General features: G+C 59.6%; 1 protein-coding gene and 1 long non-coding RNA gene across 2 annotated transcripts in view; one reads left to right on the top strand and one right to left on the bottom strand.

Annotated features, from left to right (window-relative positions):
- The window catches only part of SPTBN5 (spectrin beta, non-erythrocytic 5), a 46,548-nt gene extending 25,369 nt beyond the window's left edge, over window positions 1–21,179 (bottom strand). The window contains exons 1-25 of the mRNA XM_032251240.1: window positions 20,942–21,179; window positions 20,553–20,720; window positions 17,758–17,874; window positions 15,122–15,279; window positions 14,390–14,618; window positions 12,927–13,558; window positions 10,888–11,026; window positions 10,536–10,768; window positions 10,127–10,280; window positions 9,810–10,010; window positions 9,491–9,697; window positions 8,547–8,747; window positions 7,672–7,824; window positions 7,261–7,391; window positions 6,788–7,027; window positions 6,187–6,474; window positions 4,983–5,223; window positions 4,683–4,822; window positions 4,424–4,523; window positions 3,606–3,776; window positions 2,952–3,116; window positions 2,330–2,544; window positions 1,781–1,967; window positions 1,335–1,535; window positions 977–1,093 (exon numbers count right to left, since the gene is read on the bottom strand). Of these exons, the coding sequence (XP_032107131.1) occupies window positions 977–1,093; window positions 1,335–1,535; window positions 1,781–1,967; window positions 2,330–2,544; window positions 2,952–3,116; window positions 3,606–3,776; window positions 4,424–4,523; window positions 4,683–4,822; window positions 4,983–5,223; window positions 6,187–6,474; window positions 6,788–7,027; window positions 7,261–7,391; window positions 7,672–7,824; window positions 8,547–8,747; window positions 9,491–9,697; window positions 9,810–10,010; window positions 10,127–10,280; window positions 10,536–10,768; window positions 10,888–11,026; window positions 12,927–13,558; window positions 14,390–14,618; window positions 15,122–15,279; window positions 17,758–17,874; window positions 20,553–20,720; window positions 20,942–21,157 (5,004 nt within the window). The 5' untranslated portion in view covers window positions 21,158–21,179. The remainder of the gene's footprint in view (window positions 1–976; window positions 1,094–1,334; window positions 1,536–1,780; window positions 1,968–2,329; window positions 2,545–2,951; window positions 3,117–3,605; window positions 3,777–4,423; window positions 4,524–4,682; window positions 4,823–4,982; window positions 5,224–6,186; window positions 6,475–6,787; window positions 7,028–7,260; window positions 7,392–7,671; window positions 7,825–8,546; window positions 8,748–9,490; window positions 9,698–9,809; window positions 10,011–10,126; window positions 10,281–10,535; window positions 10,769–10,887; window positions 11,027–12,926; window positions 13,559–14,389; window positions 14,619–15,121; window positions 15,280–17,757; window positions 17,875–20,552; window positions 20,721–20,941) is intronic.
- Window positions 11,566–19,540, top strand: LOC116532117. The gene is made up of 5 exons (XR_004260722.1): window positions 11,566–11,826; window positions 14,395–14,674; window positions 18,342–18,444; window positions 18,587–18,989; window positions 19,529–19,540. It is a non-coding gene; the product is annotated as an uncharacterized LOC116532117 (long non-coding RNA).
- Window positions 21,180–22,950: the final 1,771 nt, after the last annotated feature.

The raw sequence follows: 22,950 nt of genomic DNA, 5'->3' as shown, positions 1-22,950 counted from the left end.
TCACCAATCCTTATCCATTCACCCACCCTCACAGACCCATCCATCTACTTCAGCTCATGCACCCGCCCACCCAGCATCCATCCACCCATGACTGATGGAGTCAGTACTTATTGTTCCATAAAACGAACACCTGTCTGTGCCCGCTGAGGGCTCATTGTTTAGCAGGGAAAGGTGAATGCTGGCTAATCTGGGCCAAGGAAGGGAGGGCACAGGAGGGATTAGACTGGACCCCATCATCCATGTGTGAGAGAGAGGCAGAGTTAAGCAAGCCATCCAGTATAGCGGGGCACGGGTGCTCTGCGAGGCCAAGGCCGCGGGCTTTTAGGACGGGCTCTCTGAAGCTCCTGCCTCAGGGCACACACGAACTGGGGCTGTGCGGAAAACACGCCGAGACAGGAGGACCCTTCAGTGCCAGCAAGAACCAGGGCTGCCGTGGGGTCCAGGCTTTGGAGCATGTGTGGTTTTGGGAGTCCGAATTCAGGAGTGAGGAAGGGACTTCCAGACCTCCCTCCCTTCGGCCAGGAATGATTGTGGGAGGAGGTCGGGTTTGGGAAGGGCATTTGGTTAACTCAAAGGATGACAGGCCAAGCCTGGGAGGGAGACACCTGTGGGACATGTGGAGCAGGCTGGGCAGGTGACCCTGACAGAGGAGAAAAGTGCCAGGGGTGGGGTAGAGAGGAAGCAAGAGGAGGTGGAGAAACCCCAAGGCCACAGGGAGAGGCAAGACTCACAAGAGGAAGGGAGAAAGGTGTAGACCACGGTGCCTACGCCGCCATGGAAGGAGGGGTGCCATGGAAGGAGGGGTACTGTGGAAGGAGGGCCGCCATGGGATCTGGGTGGCAGTGGGGATGGGGCTGTCTGTGTCTCCAGGAAGCAGGAGCAGGGCTCCATGCCTCTGGAGAGTGAGGGTGACAGCCCCCTCCCTGAGGTCCGTCATCACCCGAGCCACACCAAGGGGAGGCTCAGGACATGGTACCTTGTGCTTCTTAATGAGCCCAAGGGTGGCTGCCTCGTCTCTGCCATAGTCCTGACTGCTGACCAGCGGCCGCTTCTCCTCCACCCAGCCCTCCAGCTCTGATGCATCCAGAAAGTACTGCCAAGAGTGGGGCCAGCTCACCTGGAGGGTCTCAGGCAGGACCCTCCGTCAGCCCTGCGGACATCTTGCCCTGCTCTCCAGCATCCTGCACAAAGGGACTTCTGTGCCCATAGGGGGCCCATCAACTCCCGGTGCAGAGCCCTCACCACCGACCCACCTCTGAGAGTCCCACTCTGATGGTCCCTCAAGGAGCCCTGACTTCTGCCTCTTCCCCCAACCCCACCTCTCTGCATCCTACCTGCTGGAAAGCGACCGCCTGCTGCAGACACTGGGCCCACGCCTCACACGCCCTCTCCAGCTCTGCCCAGCGGCCTTCCAGCTCCTGGCACTTCTCCACGATGCTCGGGGCTTGGGGGTGCCCCGAGGCTGCCATGCTCCGTCCGGAACTCAGCACCCACTGCACCTGTCCCTGGTGAGCTCTCACTTCCGCCTGGAGCACCTGCCACAGAGCAGCTTGAGAGGCTGCTGCTCTTCACCAAGCGGAGTCCCAGCAGAGCCATGGATGTGGCTCCAGGTCCCAATCATGGCAAGACCCCCAGGGTCAAAATAGCTAGGGCAGAGATTTGCAAATTGGGATATCCAGGGCGAAGGGCTTAGCGGTTAGGATGCCTGAGTAGGGGCAGAGGGTTTCTGAGGTCTGGGAAGAGGACATCTGGAGTCCTGTAGGAAGAAGGGGGCTGTTACCTTGTGCTTGTGGAGGTGGCTCCGGATACCATCCAAGCCCTCGGTAGAGCGAGTAGGGCTGCCATGGGGCATGTGCTCGGCCACCCAGGAGAGCTCCATGTTGCTCAGGTGGCAGAACTGGTGCAGCTCCACAGAGGCCTGCAGCTGCAAGCCCTGGATGGCCAGCTGCCCCTGCAGAAACTCCAGCCTGGGAGGAGGAGGAGCACATGGGAGAGGTTGGGAACCAGGTGAGGACAAGGCTCCTGGCTCTTTCCTTGGCCCAGCCAGGGACCTGTAAAGACCAATACCAAGGAACAGAGCAAAGTCTCATCTGACAAGGGCAGGCTGAGGAAGGGCGCCCGGGCTCCACCTTGTGGCCTAGATGACTTGCCTGACCACACTGTGGGGGTCCTGAGGATGTACAACGGGGTCTCCCACCCTTGCATCCCAGGAATGACTCTACTCATAAGGGAGGAGGTCTGGCCACCACAGTCCTGTAGGTGCCACCTTGCGGAACCTTAAATTCCCCCCGGGGGAGTAACACACAGGGGGGTGGGAGGACAGGCTCACCTCCGGAGGTGCTTCTGGGTGTCTTCCAGGATGGCCGGGGAAGTGGCCACGCTGTGTGCCTGGGAGGCAAGGGCAGTCATCTTGCTGGCCAGGGCCTGGCTCTCTCTCTCCAGCTGGTGGTGCCGTCTTTGCAACCTCTTGCTGGAGCGCAGGTCCTGTCCCGTTTCCGAGCTCTGCAGGGTCCCTTCCAGCTGCTCAAGCTGCTCCTTTGCATCCTGGGGAGGGGTGCAGGGAGCTGCCTTAGGCTTTCCAGGGACAGCACAGCAGGGGGCCTTCCTGGGCTCTGGGACTGTAGGACTTGTAGCACGAGATTCACCAGGGACCTATTAGGGACCTCTGTCCCCACCACTGTCAACTCCCACCCAGAAGTGCCCAATCTTCCTGTTTCCTCACGCTTCTTCCTTCGTGAGAACTCAAGCTGTGCTGACCACTTGCTGGGCACAGGAGCGAATCCTGTATTGGCCGACTGCAGGGAAGGCCACTCTCAGCTGGTCCTAGGCCAGAGGCCTCCAGAGGCTGCAAAGCCCGGGTCAGCAGACCACGCAGACTTCCCCTCCCCTTTCTGTCCAGCCTGGCCCGGCCTCCATCCCCGTCTTGTGCCCTGCGTCTCTCCCCAGTGGACCTGCAACTGCCTCAGGAGCTGCTCCTGCTGTCTAGCCTGCCGGAGCTCATCCCCACGCTCAGCCATCTTGCGGTTCAGTGCTTCCCACTTGCTCCTCAGGCCTTGAAGCCTGGTCTGTATGTCCTCCTGGCCACGGGGCCTCCTACTCAACAGCTCTCTCCCAGCCTGGAGTGGAGACAAAGGCCAGCGAGTTAGGCTGAGCTGCTGGTGCCACCCGTGGCCACAGCAGGCTGGACCTGGGTGGCCGTGGAGGCGAGGGGGTGGCCACAGCCACATTCCATAGGCTTCCTGGATGAAAGCAGTTCATGTAGCCCAAAACTGCGAGTAGGAGGGCTTTGGACTCCTGTACGTGGAGTGAGGTGAGCCGGCATGAGGTTCGTGGGCATTAGGGAGAGCTGTGTTCTGTAGAGGTGGTCAGCTCTGGGACTTGCCCCAGAGAGTTGAGGGGGAAGGGATGGATGGCGCAACTTTGGGGCTGGTTTGGGTGCCAAGGCAAGGGGATGCCAGCCGTGTCAGGAAGGCTTGGTGGGGGGAGGTCCTAGGTTCACGCTGAGGCTGATTCTTTCTTCAAAGACTTCCATGGAAACAGGTGGTGCAGTAGGTTTGGGAATCGGAAGACTAGGAGGCTCTGCACCCTCTGTCCTGTGTCCGCACCTGCTGCAGGGCCTCCACATGTCTTCGGGTGGCCAGCAGCTCGCACTCAGCTGCTTCGTGCCGCTTGAGTATCCGCAGGATATTTCGGGGGGCTCCAGAGGGCTCATGTGCTGCCAGCAACCCCTTCTCCTCCATCCACTGTATCAGCTCTGCCACATCCCGCTTCCATTCCTGCCAAGAACCGGGAGACAGTGTTCTCAGAGCACGGGTCTCAGAGCACGGGGGTGGGAGGGATCTCAGGGAACCTCCCCATGGAGAAAAGCAGGACCAGAGCTGGTTCTGGGGTGCAAGAGGGGCAGGGCCTGAGTTTGCTGCTCCCCATGTGGGGCAGGAGGGCTGTGCCTAGAGAGGAGGAATGCCTGTTGGATCCTTATGACTGCAGCCTACTTCAGATCCCCTACGGCTGCACCTCTCCAAGTACGGGAAGCTCAGGGAGCCGGAGACCCCCAGCCCTGCTCCGCTGTGGGGGCTGAGCAACCATTGGACAGAGCCAAGGCTGGTAGCTGGTACCATGACCTACGCAAGACCCTAAAGAGTACCCCGAAGCATTAGGGGAAGGGGTGTGGCGGGGGGAGGGGGAGCGTGGGGTTAGTTGGGAGCCTGACATCAGGCCCAGCCCTGCGTCTGAGGGTGGCGTGGCCACAGCCCCAGTTTTCCTCATCAGGAGAAACCTGAGCAGTGCTGCCTGACTCACAAAAGGCATTGAGAGAATGATTGACAGAGCGTGGGGAAAGCGCTCTGTAGGCTGCACAGAGCTCTGGGTGGTCTCAGGCCTTCTTCTCAGAGAGGCCGCATGTGCCCTGGGCCCAGTCCCTTACCTGGAGCTGGAGGGAAGCCAGCAGCTGCCTCCTCCTCTGCTCACTCCTCGCCTGGAGCCTGGTCCACTGCGCCCGTACACTCTGCAGCTGCTCTCTGACCCTGGAGGGTGGGGCGAGTGGGAGGAGGACATGGGAGAGGACTCCCACCCCAGCCCGAGGTGCACTTCCCCCCCATCCCAACTCTCCCAACCCAGGGCAGCAGTCTGTGCAGGATGAGAAAGGGGCATCTGCAGGTGCTGCAGACTGAGGCCAGACTCACGTCTGTGCAGCTGGGTGCTGGCTTTGGACTAGCTTCTCGCCGTGTGCCCGCAGAGCCTCTGCCCGAGGGCCCAGGCTGTTCAGGAGCTGCCCAGACTCCCGGTGCTGCTGCAGCAGGCTCAGGGTCTCCCTCACGTCCTCCTGGGAGTACAGAGACCTGAGGTCATGCCTGGGAGGATGGGGGTCAGGACCATCTCACCCACCACCGTCCCAGGGGCCTCCTCCCCACCGGACTCCAAGGGGATGAGCTCCCTCCAGTGACGGGCAGTAACACACTGGCTCCACATTCCTGGCTCCATACCCCAAGGTTGTCCAGGTGCAGCCAGGCCTCATGGTTGGCACAGGTGGCAGTGAAACCATCCACTTTTCGGCCAAACCTCTGCAGCTCCAGCCCCTCCTGCAGCCACTGCTGCCTCTGCTCCCACACAGCCTTCAGCTCCTGGCCCTGCTGCCCTAGGAGCCTCAGAGTGTTGGCCACCTCTTGGCAGTCCGGGGAGTCCAAGGCTGCCATGGGCTGGCCCTCAGCGTCCAGCTGCTGCAGCCTGACCAGGATAACAGGAAGAGGGTCAAACCCAGCAGGCCCCCCTTGTCAGCCTCCTCTTCTCACCTCCAGGGTTCACACATCCTAGAGCATGAATGGGACACTGAATGTGACGGGCCAGCAGAGTGCTTTGGATGCAGGGGTTCCCAAGCCCCCCACCAGCTCCAGCTGGCCGTCCTGTTAAGTGTGGACTGCCAACGGCCGATGCCCAGCCAAGAGGACACGTGGAGGCAGTGCAGCACGACAGAAAAAAATCACACAAGCCGTACAAGCACCCCACCATGGGGCCACTGCAAGCCCCATGGAGCCTTTGCACAATTCAGAAAGGTGCCCCTTTCAGCGGGCGGCGGCTTACACTACTTGGGAACAGGTAACTCCCTTCTGTGAATGAGAGCAAGGCTCCACTTCCTTTAAGCCACTGCAGCCCTGAACCAAGTGGGGTCTGGCAAGTTGAGGACCGGATGCACTTCAGTGTCCACTTGACCACCTGTCAAGTGCCCTCAGGTGGGGCACAGCCTGTGGACTGGCCCTTGGTGGTTTTGCCTGCTTGCCAGCCCATAACATCATCCCTACAGGAGGAGAGGCACTGCTGCACTGAGGAGGTGGGCATCTCAGGCCTATGGGTAGATCCTGAGCCATTCCACTTAGAGGCCACTGGGGTCCGTGCTACCCAGGATGGCAGAGACTAGACGCCCTGAATGAGAGCAATGCATCAGGCCCACCTGGAGGGGCTGGCCGGCTCTGGGCTGGAGATAGCCTCCCAGGCAGCTCGGTGTCCCGGGTCTCTCCTTGAAGCGTACAGGCCGCCTGACCCAGCCCTAGTTATATCCTCCTCCTTGTAAACTTGTCTCACGTACCATGCCACACGCCAACCAGTCTGGGCCCCTACCCAGGGAAATCACACTGCTTCCTGCCATGCTCTTTCTGGGCCCAGTGCACACTCCCCCTGCCCTCCCGTCCTGACCTTTCCTGCCACAGGTGGATCTCCACCAGCAGATCTCCATGCTCCCACAGCCGCTGCTGAGCCGAGGCCGCATCCACCAGCTCCTCCTTGCTGCGCAGCTGAGCCTGGATGCTGTCTGCCCACAGACGCAGCCGCAGGCTCTCCTGCAGGAGGCTGTTCCGGGCCTGAGCTTCAGCCTGGCCCTGTGCCTGTCGGGCCACGTGTTCCTGTACCTGCTTCAGCAGCCCCTGCAGTGTCTCCACCTGTCCTTGCAGGGGCTGGCTCTCCGCGTGGCCTGACTCCTCGAACCTGGGAGACGGGCACCGCACAGTCAGTGCCCTGTCCTGGTCCCAGTGCTCCAGGCACATGTCTCTTCCCCCCACCCGCATCCCTGAATGCCCACCCCACCCTTGACCTGGGGGGAACAAGAACAGACAGCTCTTCTTATGCCCAGACGCATTTTCTCGAGATTGTCCCCTGACCTTTGCCAGAGCCCTTCTGACAGCACCTCCTACCTGTCCTCTCCCCAGATCCCCATTTCTGTCCCCTTCATTTCATTGCCCTGCCCATGCCTTCCCGTAGTCCTCACTGCCTCCCTGTGCCACCACTGTGCTGGCCATACTTTCTGACCACCCTTTGGAGGAGGTGGACCCTCCTCTCCAGCACCAGGGTCTTCTTCTGGGCCAGCTGCAGGGTGCGGCGGGTGTCCTCTGAGCTCCCCGGCTGCAGGGCCTCCAGCTGGACGAGGACGTCCTGTAGCTGGACCTGTGTGGGGCCACACTCCTGCAGAAAGCTACACACTTCAGCACCATGTGCCAGCTGCATGGCTTTCTCCTGCTTCAGGGCCTTTAGCTGCCCCCACCTAGGCAGAGGGTACAAGTTTGTCTCTGCCCCAGGGACACCTTCCCATCCATCCTGGAGCCTTGGCCAGAGCCTCACACAATAGAAGCTGCCAGACTGGCTGTCCCTTGCCCTCTCTCTGTGCCTCGGACTTGCCCAGCCTCTCCACCTGGCATGGCAGGAGGCAGGTGAGTCAGGCCCGGGCTGGGCACTGTGTCCACCCCACCATCACCTGTACTCCCGCCTCCTTCTCACCTCTGCCTCAGTTCCTCCTGCTGTTGTTGGATTTTTGTGGCATCCCCAGGATATCTCTGCCTCAGTTGCTCAGCAGAGCTGCTGACCTCAGCCCAGAGGCCCTTTCCCACAGTCAGGGCAGTGAGGAAGTTCTGGGGAAAAGGAGGACCCAGGCCTCTTGGGGGGCTTCTCTTTCCACACTCCCATCAGGCCTATGGCAGAGCTCTCTGCTACAGGGATGCCCACACTGCCCATCCCCAGAAGGACAGCCATCCGAGTCCTTAAGGGCCAGGAGGTCCTCAAAGTTCAGGCCAGCTCTGCTCCCCACCCCCAGGCAGGACCGTAGATAAACTGGAGAACTGAGTCATAGCAACAGACCATAGGGAGGCAGGGGCAAGGCAAGGAGGAACTGCCAAGCCCTCTGGGCCGTACCTCATATTTGAGCTGCGTGACCTCCAGGCTGTCGACCTGGGGCTGCATCCTCTGGAGCAGTGCTATCTGCTCCTCCAGCCATGACCGGAGCTCCCCACAGGAACTGCAGAAGCCAAACAGGGCCATGGCCTCCTCCAACTGGGCCCTGCGGACCTGGGGAGGGGCAGCCCGAGGCTGGGGTGAGGGTTAGGGCCCCCAACAGGGCTCTCAGAGCAGGTGAAAGGGGTGTTCCTCCCCATCCCAGCCCACCAACAGAGCCCAGGGTCAGGGCCAGAGGGGGCTCCCCACCTCACCGCTGGGCCCCACATCCTCTCTCAGGGGCCTTGTGGCTCCATCTGGAGGGAGCTGGCAAGGGTTTAGGGTAGGGTAAAGGGCACTGCCAGTGTGCTCCTTTCTGGTCTTGCCCTGCTCAAACCTCTCGGTGCCAGCCCTGCTCTTAGGTAAAATCCACATGGCTCTCTCTGCCTGCCCCACCCCTACCTGCCGCTCTAGTCTAGTCTGTCCTCTGGCCATGGCTTCCCCAGCCTCTGTGCTGCAGGCACCCGGGTCTTCGCTTCCTCCACTGGGCCCCATTCCTGCCTTTGCACAGGTCCTGGCAAGCACCCCTGGATTTACTTGCTTTCTGTTTCTCATTCAAGCCTCAGCTTAAACGTTGTTCCCTCCAAGCCTGACCTTCAGCCTGACCTGGGCTACCTTCTCATGCAATCCCATCACACCTGCATCTAATGAGGTGTCTGACATCTTCTCGGCCATGGGAAAAGCTCCTTGAGGGCAGGGAGCATGTCAGTCATGACTTTCTTCCCTGCGATCACTGCACAGGAGCTGCTGGCACAGGGTAAGGGCTTGATGAGCATTTCTCGAAAAAGGAACGTTACCTCTGCCAGGGCCCGCAGACTCTCATAGTCTTGACTCAAGCGGTCCTGTGTCTGGAGTATAGTGTTGGGATCAAAGTCAGGGTCCGGCTCTGCTGGGATGACCATCTTCCAGGCATCCCCAGGGCCAGGGTGGCAGGAAGCCTCACTCCAGGGCCCTGGGTTCCTCAGGCTTTCTCCTGGAGGGCTCGGGGAAGACTTCACCTGTGTGACAGAGGGCAGCGTGTCTAGAGGGGGCCCCATCAAGCAGCAGGGGCTTTGGCCAGGCCACCCCTGCCTCCCTGCCCTGAGATCTGGAGGGCCTGAGCTGCAGCTTAAAGGGTGTATGAGACATGGATTGGGACACGAAGCTTCCTTGGGGCTGAGGGTCGAGGGGCAAAACGTGAGCACAGGATCAGATGGCCTTGATGTCCACATCTTGTGCTACATACACAGCTTCTTGAAAGGGGGTTGTGAACCAAGCTACCCATGTTTTTAAGAACTTTGGGGGCTCAATGATCTGAGCAAGGAGTGTCAGAAGGCAGTCTGGGACAGTGATTAGGCCACCGGAAACCAACAAGGGCTGTCAGGAGACAGAGCCAAACTGAGTTGAAGGGTCACTACCGGCCTGGGTGAAAGTGAGGGGGACCTTCCTGGAGGAAACTGCTTCACGCTCTGAAACTGCCGGCCACGGAAGCCAGGCCATGCTGTATTTGGGTGACCTCAGTTCGCATGCACAGACAGGATTCCACGACTTCTCGGCTAGGTCGACAGGTGAGATGCAGCGGAGGACTGGGGTGAGGGACACCCAAACCCACGGGAAGGACACGAATCCCAGGGCAGAGGCCACAAAGGCCCTCTCATTTTCGTCCTCAGTGTGGCCCAGCCGCGGTGGGGCAAGGGAGACCAGGAGCTGAGCGGAGGCCGACCGGCATTTGGTCTGCGTCCCTTCTAGGTCCCGCCCGCACCGTGAATGACGCCCGGGCCGAGGCCACCCGCGCCTGCTCCTCCAGCTGCCGCAGCTCGGCGGCGAAGGCGAGCAGGACGCGCTCCAGCCGCTCGTGGCGCCGCAGCAGGGCCTCTGCGGCCGCCTGGTCCTGGCCACAGGATGCGCTCTCCAGCGAGGATCGCCGCTCGCGCAGCCACGAAGCCGCTTCCGCCACGTCCTCGAAGTACTGCGGGAGGAGGTTGGGGAGGTGTGTGGATGCAGGGGAGCAGCTAAGCGCGGGCAGGTGATGGCACCCCCACCCCGCCCCGCTGGGCCCCGGCCCCACCCCACCCGGCTACCTGCAGGACCAGCAGGGCTGTCTGCAGCCATGCGCCCTGCCCCGCCACCCGGGTCCGGAGCAGCTGCCAAGAGCACTGCACGGCCTCTGCGCGTTCCTCGGGATCCGGCTGCGTCGCAGGCCCGCGGGCGCTGAGGTCGCGACCCCTCCGCACGAGATCTACGCACACAGCCTGGTGGCGGTGGACCTCGGCTTCCAGGGCCTAGCGGGGGCAGAGCAGGGGGCTCAGGGAAGGAAGAATAGAGGAGGGGCTGGGGGCCGAGAGAGAGGGACGGGTGAGGCGCTGGCGACCGGTGGGGGTGCGCGGGGAGCGGCCACCTTGTGTTTCTGCAGGGCGCCTGCGATCTGGTGGAGATCCCGGCCCAGGGCCGCATTCCCCACCCGCTGTCTGCACTCCTTCAGCCAGGCTTCCTCCTCCTCACAGTGGCGCAGGAACTCTGCCCGCTGCAGGGTCTGCTCCAGCAGGGCTCGCCTGAGGGACAGTAGGGGCCACCGAAGAACATGGGGAGTGGTGGGGAATGGGCAGTGTGTTCCCCTCCAGGGTCAGGCACTCCCCTTAGGCAGGAGTTTTCCTTTCCCTGGATGACTTAACAGGTGAGACAGAGGCCTTGGAGTAGGGTCAGTGTGGAGAAATCCGCCAGGACCCCAGTACTTTAACCTAGGCAGGAGATAATACGGGTTATAGAAAAGCTCTGGAAAAGGTGGAAGAGTTGGGGCGGGATCTTACCGGGCCTTGACAAGAGCCACCAGGCTCTGGTGGAGCTGGGCCAGTGTCCTGGCCTTGGCTTGCAGCACCTCCACACTAGTGCCCAGGGAGGAGTCCAGCTCTGCTGCCTCCTGGGCAAGATGGCTCACGTGGGCTCCCTGGGCCGAGACTTGGGCCTCCAGCAGGTCATGCCTCTGCAGCAGCTCTACCACCTCTGCCAGCTGCTGCCCACAGGTGGTGGACCTGGCCAGCTCCTGGTCAGAGATGAGTGGTCACTATAGTATCCCCAGAGTGCTGGGTCCCTCTGAGCACCAGCGCGGGGAAGTCCTCCACCCTGCTGTGTTTCCCAAGGGCCTGCTGGTCCAGTGCCCACCTGCAGCTCCTCCAGCTGTTTGAAGGCAGCCTCCACCTCCTGGAACAGGCTCAGCACAGCCTTCATATCTGCCACCTGCTTCCTCTGTCCCTGTAGACGCTGGAGGAGCCTCTGCCAGCGCAGGGTAATTTCCTCCTGCCTGGAGGACATGAGAATAAGGGCGATCTCCTCTGGGTTGGGGCAGGGAAGCTGCTTCAGGATTCCTGGTCTGTGGTGGGGGTTGGCTTCCTGGAGGAGTCTGACCTCTGGCTGGGGCAGGGTCTGTGGACTCTGAGAACATCCTGGTTGGGGGCCATAGGGGCAGGGTGTCCTACCTTTGGACACAGGCAGAGGAGGCAAAAGGAGGGCCTGGAAGGATTCGGCCTTTGGGGCACCCGACGTTGCATGCAGTCCCCATCTCAGCTGATAAAAACTCCATCCTTCCAGGTGCTCAGACTAAAATCTTTTTTTTTTTTTTTTGAAACAGTATCTGCTCTGTCCCCCAGGCTGGAGTGCAGTGGTGTGATCTTGGCTTACTGCAACCTCTACCTCCTGTGTTTAAGTGATTCTCCTTCCTCAGCCAGCTGAGTAGCTGGGATTACAGGTATGGGCTACCATGCCTGGCTAATTTTTGTATTATTAGTAGAGATGGGGGTTTCACCATGTTGGCCAGGCTGGCTTCGAACTCCTGACCTCAAGTGATCTACCAGCCTCAGTCTCCCAAAGTGCGGGGATTTCAGGTCTGAGTCACCATGCCCTGCCTGAAATCTTGATAACTTACTTTCTCACATGACATGTCTGATCTGTCTGCAAATTCTACTTGGCACTACTGCAAAATCTATCCAGAGCCCCACCACTTATCACCACTGCTGCTCCATCCTGGATTACTGCAATAGCTTTGTCACTGGTCTCTCTGCTTCTGCCTTTGCCCCTTGGATGTATTCCCAACATGACATCCAGGTGAGTGAGCATCACAAAATGAAAGTCAGATTGTATTACTCCTCTGTTCCAGCCCTCTGCTGATTTCCCATCTTTCTCTGAGCAAAAGCCAAATCTTTACTGTACCCTGCAGGGCCTGGATTGACCTCCATGCCCACCCCTCACCCCTGTCCCCCCCGACCTCAGCTCCTGCCACTTGTTCACTTTGGCCAGCACTGGCCTCTGGGCTGTTTTCAAACCTGCCAGGCATGTGGCTCACCTAAAAGGACACTGCATTTGCTGTTTCCTCTGCCTAGAATATGCTGTCTCCCCTGTATGCACAGCCAGCTCAGCACTTCCGGTCTTTATGTAGAAGTCAACTTCCCAGTGAATCCCCTCTAGCCACTCTACCTTAGCACCTCATATCCCCCTCTCCTCCTTTATTACTATTATTGAGACGGAGTCTCACACTGTTGCCGGGCTGGGGTGCAGTGGTGGCACCATCTCGGCTCACTTAGCCTCCGCCTCCTGGGTTCAAGCGATTCTCCTGCCTCAGCCTCCCAAGTAGCTGGTGCTACAGGCGTGTGCCACCATGCCTGGCTAATTTTTGTATTTTTTAGTAGAAACGGGGTTTTGCCATGTTGGCCAGGCTGGTCTTGAACTTCTGATCTCAGGTGATCCGCCTGGCTCGGCCTCCCAGCATACTGGCATTACAGGTGTGAGCCACTGTGCCCAACCTCTCCTTTATTATTTTTTAAGATTACCACATGCTATGCCTTTTTCTTATTTGTCCGTTTTTCTTAGTAGTGTGTAAGTTCATGAGGGAAGGAATTTGTTTGTCCTCTTCTCTGCTAAATCTCTAGCACCTAGCACAGCGTGTGAGACACAGTAGACACTCAAATTCTTACTTAGTGAATGAATCAGAGGCTACCTAGAGAGTGCTTTACCAATAAGGATGAATTACTGATGGTAGACTTGCAAGCATCGCTGGGAGACAGGCCTTTGTAGGGGGAGCCCTGAACCCATAAATCACCCCTCTCCTCTGTGGCAAAAAAAAAAAAAATGGGCACGTGACCTGGAAGGATGGTGGTGTGGTGGGAGAGCCTCAGCCGGTTATGAGAGTTCGTGTGCTCGGGGCTCACCTGCGGGCCACATCTGCCCAGCTGTGGTACTGCTCCTGCTGAAGGACGTCTGCGATCTCAGCCAGGGCCTGGAAGCGCCCCTCCTGGGGCAGGATGCCAGCCTCCAGCATGCCCAGCCTCTGGACAGCTGCCTCCACTGTAGCCAGGCTGGCTGGCGGGGCTCCAGCCTGGTCCAGCACCTGCTCTGCATCCTTAAGGAAACTCTCCCGGAGGGCCGCTTTGTGCTGGAAGCGCCGGGCCAGGGTTTCTAGCCTCTCCAGCTGCAGTAGCCTGTGCTGTAGGGCCTGGCTCCGTGCAGCCTCTGCCCACTCCAGCTCTGCCCACCACTGAGACAGCTCTACAAGGTCCAGGCCCTCATGAGGCAGGAAGGGCCTACGGTTCTGGGCTTCAAGTGCTGTCTGTAGCTGGAAGAACAGCGCCTCTGCGGCTCCTCGCTGCTGCAGCCGAGGTGGCTTCTCCTGGGTGCGGAAGGCGGCGAATGCTGCCAGTAGCTGTCGCATGGCGGGCAGCGAGTTTGGGAAATCCCGCGCCTCCAGCTGTGCCCGTTTCTCTGCAATCCAGCGTAGCAGGTCGGCAACCAGCTGCTCGTACTGGGTCTGCAGTATCTCTGTCTCCTGGAGCTGAAGCAGGATCTGGTGGAGGGCATGGGAAGGGGTCTGGGTGCTTCTTGGGGCAGGTCCTGAAATGGGCACTGAGTGCCAGCCCGAGTTCCCCAGGTGGACTGTAGCTACTTCTCTGAGCCAAAGAAGCTTTGAAGTGCTGGTCCCCCACCCCAGAGACCTGGGTTTGCTTGCGTTGCAGTCAGACCCAGGATCTTGGGGCCCCTTTCCACAACTGTGGGTGAGGCTATCTTGCCTTCCTCCTGTTTTACCCATTTGGCCTCACTAGTGGGGGTGGAGGTCCTTCAGGTTGCTGTTCTTTTTCCAGGCCTCCTTTCCCTTCCCTGAGCCCCCACCCTATAAAGCAGCACAGATCCCTTGGCCTGCATCATCCCCACCCATACCCCAACTGAGATACCCACCCTGAGAAGAGCACTTCCAGGCCTCAGCCTCCGCCATCGTGTCCACAGAGTAAGAAAGCCCCCCAAAAACATGAACTCTGTGTAGCCCCTGCCAGCAGAGTCTCTTCTGTGCCTGTCCTTGCAGAATCCTGGCTCTCTAAGCCTTTTAATCCCATTAGAAGCTTAAAAGCCTGAGAGTCGGGGAGAATGGGGAGGCCCAGGAGGGGCCATTCCTCCCCTGGCTTCTCCTGTATGCCAGGCACTGTGCTGGGCACATTACTAGTGCTCCCTGGAGCACTCACGTGGCCTTCTGTTATCCAGGCATCATCATCGACAGAGGGTGCACAGTGAAGTTGGGTGACTTGGCCAAGGCCACACAGCTAGTAGGTGGCAGGGCAGGCTTCACACTTAGGCCTGTCTGCCTCTGGAACCCTTGCTCACCCACCCCTCCTTTCTCCCCTACCTTAGCGAGTCTCCTCTGGACAGTCTGCCCCTGATGCAGGCGAGAGCCGTAGTGGTAGTAGAGGGAGACGTATGTCATGATGGAGCGCTCATCTGGCTGCGCAGCCGCCACGTCCTCGGGGTCCAGCAGCTGAGCGATGCCCAGCTCCTGCTCAGCCACCAGGAAGGCAAAGGCGAGGTTTTGCAGTGGGCGGTCTGGACGCAGGGAACCGTAGTCCAAAAGGTCTGGCCTGGACAGAGAACGGGAAGGGCGCCTCACCAGCAGGAACTGAATGCTTTCCTTCAGGTAGATTCTTAAACGCACTCATGCTGCTATGGCCATTCACACTGTCTTGTGAATTTGTTTTTCCCACAGTTAACTGAGGCCCTGCGCAAGGAGTGGGACTCTGATAAAGAGGGGGGTTCACTGGGCACAGGGACCAGGCTGGGGGAGGGGGCTGGGGGACCCTCCAAAGGGTGGGTGTTGCCAGAGTGAAGAGCATGAATAGAATTGAGGGGCACAGAAAGTGGAGAAGGCTGGGGTCAAAGGCAAACTTGGCCAGACTCACGGCATTGTCTAGGGAAGGGAAAGGGGCTGACGGAGCAGGGACTCAGACATCGGCCCTCTCTCCATCTGTGTCCACTTTCCTTCCTCCTTCAAGCTCAAAGATGTGGGAGAACGGGCAGACTGAGGACCAACCCGGAAGCCATGGGCTCCGTGGGCAGAGGCCTCCTGACGAGGGTGGGGTCACACCTGTGGGCATGGATGAGGGCATTGAAGCCCAGCCCATCGCTCCAGCTTCGGGAGAAATCAGTAATGTTCACGTTGGTGTAGCTGGCCGTTTTCCGCTGGCACCAGACTAGCAGGGCTTCCTTGGTAGACAGCAGGGCTGCACTGGCCCCAAACTCCTCCTGGTGGGACAGGGCAGCGGGGTGACCGTGCAGGGACAGGGTGGGGTGGCAGAGAGACTGCAGGCTGTGGGAGAGGCAGGCTGGCCACAGCGGACCCTGCTCCTCCCCGGCCCGGGGCTGGTGTGACTCCCCTCTCTTCAGAGCATCTGACTTTACCCAATTTCATCCACAGTGGGCAGAGATTGGGGGTGAGAGCTACTGGCCTTCCAAAGAAGCAGAGCAAAGGAAAGCCGTCACTGCACAGCCTCTGGCTTTGTGTCACCATAGGTGACCAGACAGCAACGCCACCCGTTTCTGAGCCTTTCTGACAGGCCAGGCTCTGTGCTAACTGACCTTGGGCTCGTGGGATCGAGGCTGGGCTTCATGAGACTGGGTCCTGCCACTGCAGGCTTTCTGCGAGCCAGGCCCTAGGCCCAGGCGCTATGGCTCTCAGCCCTCCCCACCCTGTGAAGTCAGCACTGCAGCAAACCAGGTGCAGCAAGGGAGGTTTGGAAACTGCCCAGGGCCCCCCAGATGGCAAGGGGAGGGGCTAGCACCCAGGAGCATCTGACAGCACCCACCTGCCAGTCGTGCTCAGGGCCTCACAGGGTGCCACAGGCTGCTCTCGGCCCCTCCCCTTCCCACCATATTTGCCCCATGCTGCCACTCTCGGCTTCCACCTGCCTCTCCCCATCTCTCTCCCTCCCACTTCCCCTTCTCGGCCTCCTCTCCCTCATCTTCTTTCCCCCAGTGCCCGTCCTTCCCTCAGTGTTGCTGTCCCTGAATCTGTTCCCTCCCTCGCCCCCTCACACCCCCAAGCCCCCATCTCTCCTTTTTCCTCCCCCTCCCCTGATTCTCTCCTGTGCACTCCCCTTCGTCACCACTTCCTGGGTTTTTTGTTTTTGTTTGGTTTTGAGATGGAGGATTGCAGTGTCACCCAGGCTGGAGTGCAGTGGCACGATCTCGGTTCACTGCAACCTCTGCCTCCCAGGTTCAAGCAATTCTCCTGCCTCAGCCTCCCAAGAAACTGGGATTACAGGCATGTGCCGTTCCCTGGCTAATTTTTTGTATTTTAGTAGAGATGGGGTTTCACCGTGTTGGCCAAGCTGTTCTCAAAGTACTGACCTCGAGTGATCCACCTGTCTTGGCCTCGCAAAGTGCTGGGATGAAAGGCGTGCACCCCCAGGCCTGACCTCTTCCTGTTATAAACTCAAAACATCAAGGCCCAGCAGGCTGCACTTCCCCTGGCCTCTAAGCCCCAGAGCTTGGGTAGGAAGGATGTGTGGGCACCAGGCAGAGACGAGGGGGCCCTGGAGCTGGGCTCTGCCCCAGCGAGCTCAGGCCCCAGTACCCTGCATGGTGGGGCCAGGCTGCAGATGGAACTGGGAAAGAAGAGGGGACGGCTTGTGAGGGAGCAGGGCTAGCCTGAGCCCAAACATATCTGAGTCAGCAGGAACAGGGCCGGAGGGGGCTGCAGACAGGCAGGAGGCGGTGCTGGTCAGGGGAGAATGTGCCCTGCTGCTCCCAAAAGCCTGGGCTGCAGGGTGACCCAGAACTGGCCCAGGGGCCTGGGGAGGTGAGCATAGCTTCCTGAAAGGGCTGAGGTCAGTTAGAAATTCATCCACCCCTTCAGCTTTCAAATAGACGCGCAGCCCTGGGAATGCAGACACACAAGACCCCTGCTCTCCTGGGACTCAGGCCCGTGTTTTGAGGCTGTCCTGGACTTGTGCCAGATCTGTGGCTTCTTTTCATGGGAGTTTCATTCTCCAGGTTGGTTTTCCTTACCTACTAGAATTGAGTTTTAGGTAGTGTTTTGGAAATCATGAAACTATGAAAAAGAGTAAGCATAAGGGCTTATTTCTGAGACCGGGTCTCACTCTGTAACCCATGCTGGAGTGCAGTGGTGCGATCACAGCTCACCACACCCTGGGCTCAGGATAGCCTCCCACCTCAGCTTCCCGAGAGCTGGGACTACCGTGTCCCACAAAGACTGTATAATCTTTCTGACCCAGTGTTGGGGGGAAGAGGCAGAATGGAGGAAGCTGGGGACCCTGAAGGGAATACTGTGTGCTCTGCAGGGTGCCAGGGTCTTTGTGAACCCCCAGAGCTGGGCATCCCTCCATACCTTTCATTTACCCCAGCAGTACATTGTGGTGTGATGGAAGTTGCAGAGCCTCAGTGCCAAGTTGGGGAGCAGCACACAGGGGTGAAAGTGGGTGCCGGACAGTGGCCCCGAACCCTCCCTAGTGAATCATTTGCCCAGGCCCAGTTTGAAGCCCAGGGCTCTGGCCCTCACTTTAGCATACTTCAATGTTACAGTATCTCTGGCATCCTGGGTTCTTTGCTCATGGTTAAAGAGTAAATATTGACTTTGTGGTTTCCAAGATCTCCTATGGGGATCGTAAAAGTTTCATGCAACGACTTGGTCCCCAGGGGTCTGAGGTGAGGCCAGGGCTGGGATGGGTCACTGGGTGCTGGGGGGTGGGGACTGAGTCATACCCTGTCCAAGGAGATGTGGGAGATCTGGAAACGCAGAATGATGACCCAGATGAGTCCCAGGATGTGTGTCTGATCTCCATCCACGATGTTCTCTGGCCCGATGAGTGGTATTGGCACCTGTAGGCACATTGGCTGCGCTTAGCCATGAAGCCTGTGTCCAGAGAGGACTCAGTCAGCAATGTCTGGGGGCTGGCTGTGGGATGGGGGGGCGGTCCTGGAATCTGTCTTGCCCCAGCCAGGAGGTCCCCCAGGGAGAAGCAGGCAGGGGATAAGTCCAGGAAAGCAAAGGCTTCCTGCCTGCTTGGAGCCATGACCCCAAGCCTACCTGGACGAAGCCTCAACCTGGTGAAGTGGGCTGGGCCCCTGGAACAGAAGGACTCCCTGTGTGTGGGCTACAGGTAGACCCCAGCCAAGGTCAGTGGTTTAGCTACAGGGTCTGGGAATGAGGGGTCCTAACAGTCAATGTGTGCGTGCAACAGACAATAGCAACTGTCTGCCTCCATCTCCCAGGGTGACCTGGCCTTCAGGGGGTGGCTGGGTCCCTGGGTTCACATTCATATCTCACCCCCCTTCATCTGTTCCAGCTCCAACAGGGCCAGCTATAAATCCAGATTCCCAAGCTCCACCCAGTCAGACCCACTTGGACCAGAGTCCAGGATTTGCACTTGAACAACACCTCAGTGGCTTGTAAGTGTACTAAAGTTGAGACTCCTCTGCCCTGCATCCTGCCGCTTGGACAGGGAGGGTGGGTGAGTCAAGGGGAGAAGCCCCTCAGGGTCTGGGCCCCAGCCCCCTCTGGCTCCATCTTCCACCCTGTGGAATCACACAGCTCCAAGGCCCATCGGATTCTTGTAGTTCCATGAGATTGTAAGCACAGGACTTCAGGCCTTTGCACGGTCATCCCTGCTGTCTGAAAGGATTCCCAGATATCTGCATGGCTATTCACCCCTCTGCCTTTAAGCCTTCACTCAGATGTTGCCTAGCCTGACTACTGTATTTAACATAGACACTTAAGGACTATTTCTCCCACCCAAATACACACTCTCCATTCCCTTGGCCTGCTCAAGTGAGGATCTTGGCTTTGTTTTCTGATGAGTCCTAGGAGAGTGGCACACAGCAGGGACTCAATCAGCAAGTACTAAATGGAGAAAGAAAAGACCTGGAGTGCAGCTGGCTTCAGCTGGCCACTGCTAGCCCTGTGGGAGGGGCTGCCTCTCTTGGGGTTCCCCTTGGTAAGCTTTGGTATATCCCGCTAGTCTCTAAAGGATCCTGCTCTTTGGTGCTCCTGGGGTGGATTCCACCTGGCAGGTCAATCACATTGGCTTAGAGTTGGAGCCTCTGGTGAGTGGGCTGTTTGTCTGCTCCTCCCAGCTCCTAAGAGCCCATCGTCCTGACTTCCTGCTTAGCGATGTCAGACTGGTGGCTTAGAAGTCACCATGACGGGGTATTAATACCATAGGATCAGCAAATACTGCACACTGGAGCTTCTACATCCCCCAGAGAATCTCTTGTTAACCATTTACCAGCAGACGGCAGATCTGAGTTCAATGAATCTGTCTCCCATTGAAGCCAGGTGCCTTGAGGGCGAGGTCTGCGCTTTGCTGATTGTAGCCCCGAGCCTGCATAGAATACCCAGGGCACGGTAGCATCTCCATAGCGAATGCATCCCTCATTCTGCCATATATTCCCTGTGCCTTTGGGGCGGCTCCCTTGTCCTTCTAGACCACAGTTGCCTCCTATGTGTATGGAGACAAGGATGTCTCCCTCACAGGTATTAGTGACATGCTATATATTAAAGCTTGGGGAGAGCTACACGCCTCTGACAAAGGCTGTGGGGCTCACACGGCTCCCAGGTTCCTGGGGGGGGGAGATGACTGGCTCACAGGATCATCGTCCCTGGAGCAACGAGGGCCTGGGATTCTGCAGCTGGCAGTGTTCTGCTCTTGCACCTGCTCAGGACCGCGGTGGCTCCCCTTCCCTTTGTGGGGTTTCTTCCCTCCCTGGCTTTCCTCCCGCACGCCAGTACCCCAGGAGGCTGGATGTAAGCTCCACTCCAGGACATAGTGATGGGCACGGACAGTCAGGCTCTGTCCAGCCAGGCCCAACTCAGTGACTTCAGAGCCTCCAGGGACAGCCACCTCCAGGAGTCCTTGGTCTTCCCAGTTCCCGGTTCCCAACCTAAATGATCTCTTTGCCTCACCCCACCCCTGCACAGGCCCCTCGCCCTGGCCAGGAGGGTCCCTGTCCCTGGAGCTCCGGCCTCCTTTTAGCAACTATCTCCTTGGCCCGTCCCTTTCTTTCAGGTAACTCTGGCTGCCCCCTTTTGCCGAGGTCTCCTCCCTGCTTCTCCAAGACAGGCCCTACTCCTCTCCCCACTGCCGCCTTAGCGTCCGGTTCTCCTTCCTTTGTTTCCCACTGGATGCCAGCCCCCCCCATGGCCCCACATCTGGGCTCTGCTGGCTGGTTAGCCATCAATCTTGCCTGGCAAGTAATTTGGGGCCTGTTTTCTCATCTGTGACATGAGAAGCTTAAGAGAACCCTGCACGTCTCCCTCATGACGGACAATGCCGTTTTCCAACCCAGTAGGGACATGGATTGCTCCTGCCTTGGCCAGCTGGGTGCTCTTAAAGTCAGGGGTGCTGTGTGAGGAGGGCGTGGCTTCTGCTCTTCCGGTACTCAGGCCCCAACTCCTCTGCTCTGCCCTGTGGCCTGGCTCAGGAAAGGTGACCCAGTAGTCCAGCCTGCCCCAGCTGCCTGCCCCGGCACCATCCCAAACCCCTTTCCCTAGGGCCCACCTTGGCCCTGAGGAAGGCCAGAGCTCGGCTGCTGTTCTCCAGGAAGTGCACGCGCATGCGGCCCCGGCTGGGGGGTGGCAGGGCCTCCCCGGAGATGAGCTCCAGCAGCCGCAGCAGGTGGGTTCCGTCGGCCAGCTCTGTGTACAGGTTCCGGATCTTGATGCCCACCTGGGGAGGGGATGGGGGAAGGTATGGGGTCAGCCCAGCCTTACCTGTCCTCCCATCCTGGGATCCGAGAGGTGTGACTCAGAGCAGCTGCCTTGGAAGAAGGAGCTCTGGCCTCAGCTCAGCCTCAGGCAGATGACCCCACAGCTCACCCGCAAGGCGCACTGGCCAGAGCTGGGGGCATGGCATGGGTGGGCTGGTGGGGCACAGCTGGCTACACTCGCCTGGCCGCACTGGAAGACGTTGTTGATCCACTTGGTGAAAGTCTTCTCCTGCATCTGCATGTGCCGGGCCTGCAGCTTGCGAACGTGGCCCATCTCATACTGAGAGTCCACGGTGGCAGCTGGACTGGGTGGGGCCTGGAGCTCTGTGCTGGGCCTCCTGCTGCGGCGCCCTGCAGCCCCGAGGAGCTCCCGGGGACTGTGGGGCTGACCAGCCATCAGGCCTGCAGGCCTTTGGGGACGAGGAGCTGATGGATGCCTCCCTAAAGCCGGAGGGCATGCAGGTTAGGGGATGTGTGAATGGAGATGGCCCCTCTGCCAGGGGCCTGGGGTCCTGCCTTGCCAGACCGTCCTCACATTTCATGGGGGTTGCAGCTTGGAGTCCAGCTAGGTAAGGTCCAGTGCTCCTGATTGAATGACCCAGGTTCCCTTTGCCCCACCCCACCCCACCTTCCAGATTCTTCTTCTCGGAGGCCCTGCTGCCAGGTCCCTCCTCCACAGTGACTGGGGCAGGTGGAAGGAAGACAGCAAACTGCTTACCTTGGTGATGCCTGGATCCTGTGGAGGTGGCCCTGCTGGACAGATGGAGAGGGCAGATAGCAGGGGCTGTGCATGGAGGGAAAGGGACATCAGGAGAGGCCGAGGCTGGAGCGGGGCCGGCCACAGCCCTCCCCTCCAGCCAGTGTGTGCTGGGGTGACTGCACACAGGCGGCATTGTCCTCCCACCTGCCACAGGGCGTGGCCCAGACTGGGAGGGGGTGGCTCGAGAATGCTCCAGGGCCATTGCTGGAGGAGCTCTTCCTTATACCCTCCCTTCCCCACAAGCAATGTCCCCAGCTCCAGGTGGGGGTCCTGACTCCCAGTACAGAGGCCAATGGGGGGGGCCCTGTTACCCTGGGTTGGAGCTCCGTGGGCGCGCTGCAGTCTGTGTAGGAGGCACCAAAAGGCAGAGCCTCTGCGGGAAGCCTGTGGTCGCATTTCCCAATCAAACTGCCCTCTGCACACCTGCGGGATCTCTCTGTGAGCACCAGGGTGAGGGGATGAGGGAACATCCTGGGCCATGGTCCCTTCATTCACCCCCAGGGAACAGCCCATAGACTGAGGGCCTCACGGTCCCTGGGCTTGGCTTTCCAGGCCCTGCCAGAGGTGCAGCCAGCCTAGTCCGGGGCTGAAGGGTAGGCTCCCCATAGGAAGGGGAGGCCTAGAACTTCAAGAGCTGTGGAGTCTCCTCGAAAATTAGAAACACGGTGTTAACCCAGGGCTTGGAGGCAGGGGTGCAGAGGGAGCTGGTGGGCGCCTATCCCTTCCTCCCTGACCAGCCCTGGACTGCATGCCGTGGCTGGTTCTAGAGTGAAGGCAGGTTCTAATTCTGGGGGTCTCACCCACCTCCCTCTAAACTCTGGGTAGCAATGCAGGCTGTGGTGCGTGTTTGTGGGTGTGTCTCCCAGCAGCCCTGGAGCCTCTGAAGCAACAGCCAGCTTCTCAGTGAGGCACCCTCGGCAGCCACAGCCCACAGCAGGACAGCAGCTCAGCCCCCCCTTGAGAGCTGGGCCAGGAATGAGTCACACCTGAACTGCCTGGGCACACTGCAGGCAGTCGGCGGTGACGTGGAGGGGTGCCGTGGTCTTGGGTGGAGTGTGGCTCCCTGCATCTGAGAGACGCTTTGTCTCCTGCTGTCCTCTCCTGCCAGGCCCCTCCTGCACCGACTGGCTTCCAGACACCCTGCGCTCCTTCCTTGCTCACAGCAGCGGCTGTGGCGATCCTCCTGTGCGCCTCTCCTGCCCTCCCTGCCCCTGCGGGTCCTCGTCACTGACCCCCTAGCTCGGCAGCCTAGGCACCACCACCCCGCACCTTTCCACAGCGCAGCTCTGCTCACGCCTGCGAAGCCTGCCACCGCCTGGGAAGGAAAAGCCAGACTTGCCAGACTCGCCTCAGCTGGGCCTTTGAAGCCCGCCAGGTTACCTAACCAGGCTCACCTGCCCCTCACTCGGGGCGCTCCCCACGGGCCACTC

Source organism: Sapajus apella, unplaced genomic scaffold (genome assembly GCF_009761245.1).
Source record: "Sapajus apella isolate SASKATOON/1434 unplaced genomic scaffold, GSC_monkey_1.0 scaffold74, whole genome shotgun sequence".
Taxonomy (NCBI): domain Eukaryota; kingdom Metazoa; phylum Chordata; class Mammalia; order Primates; family Cebidae; genus Sapajus; species Sapajus apella.
Note: the sequence above shows the minus strand (reverse complement) of the source record. Positions and strands in the feature narration are given on the sequence as shown.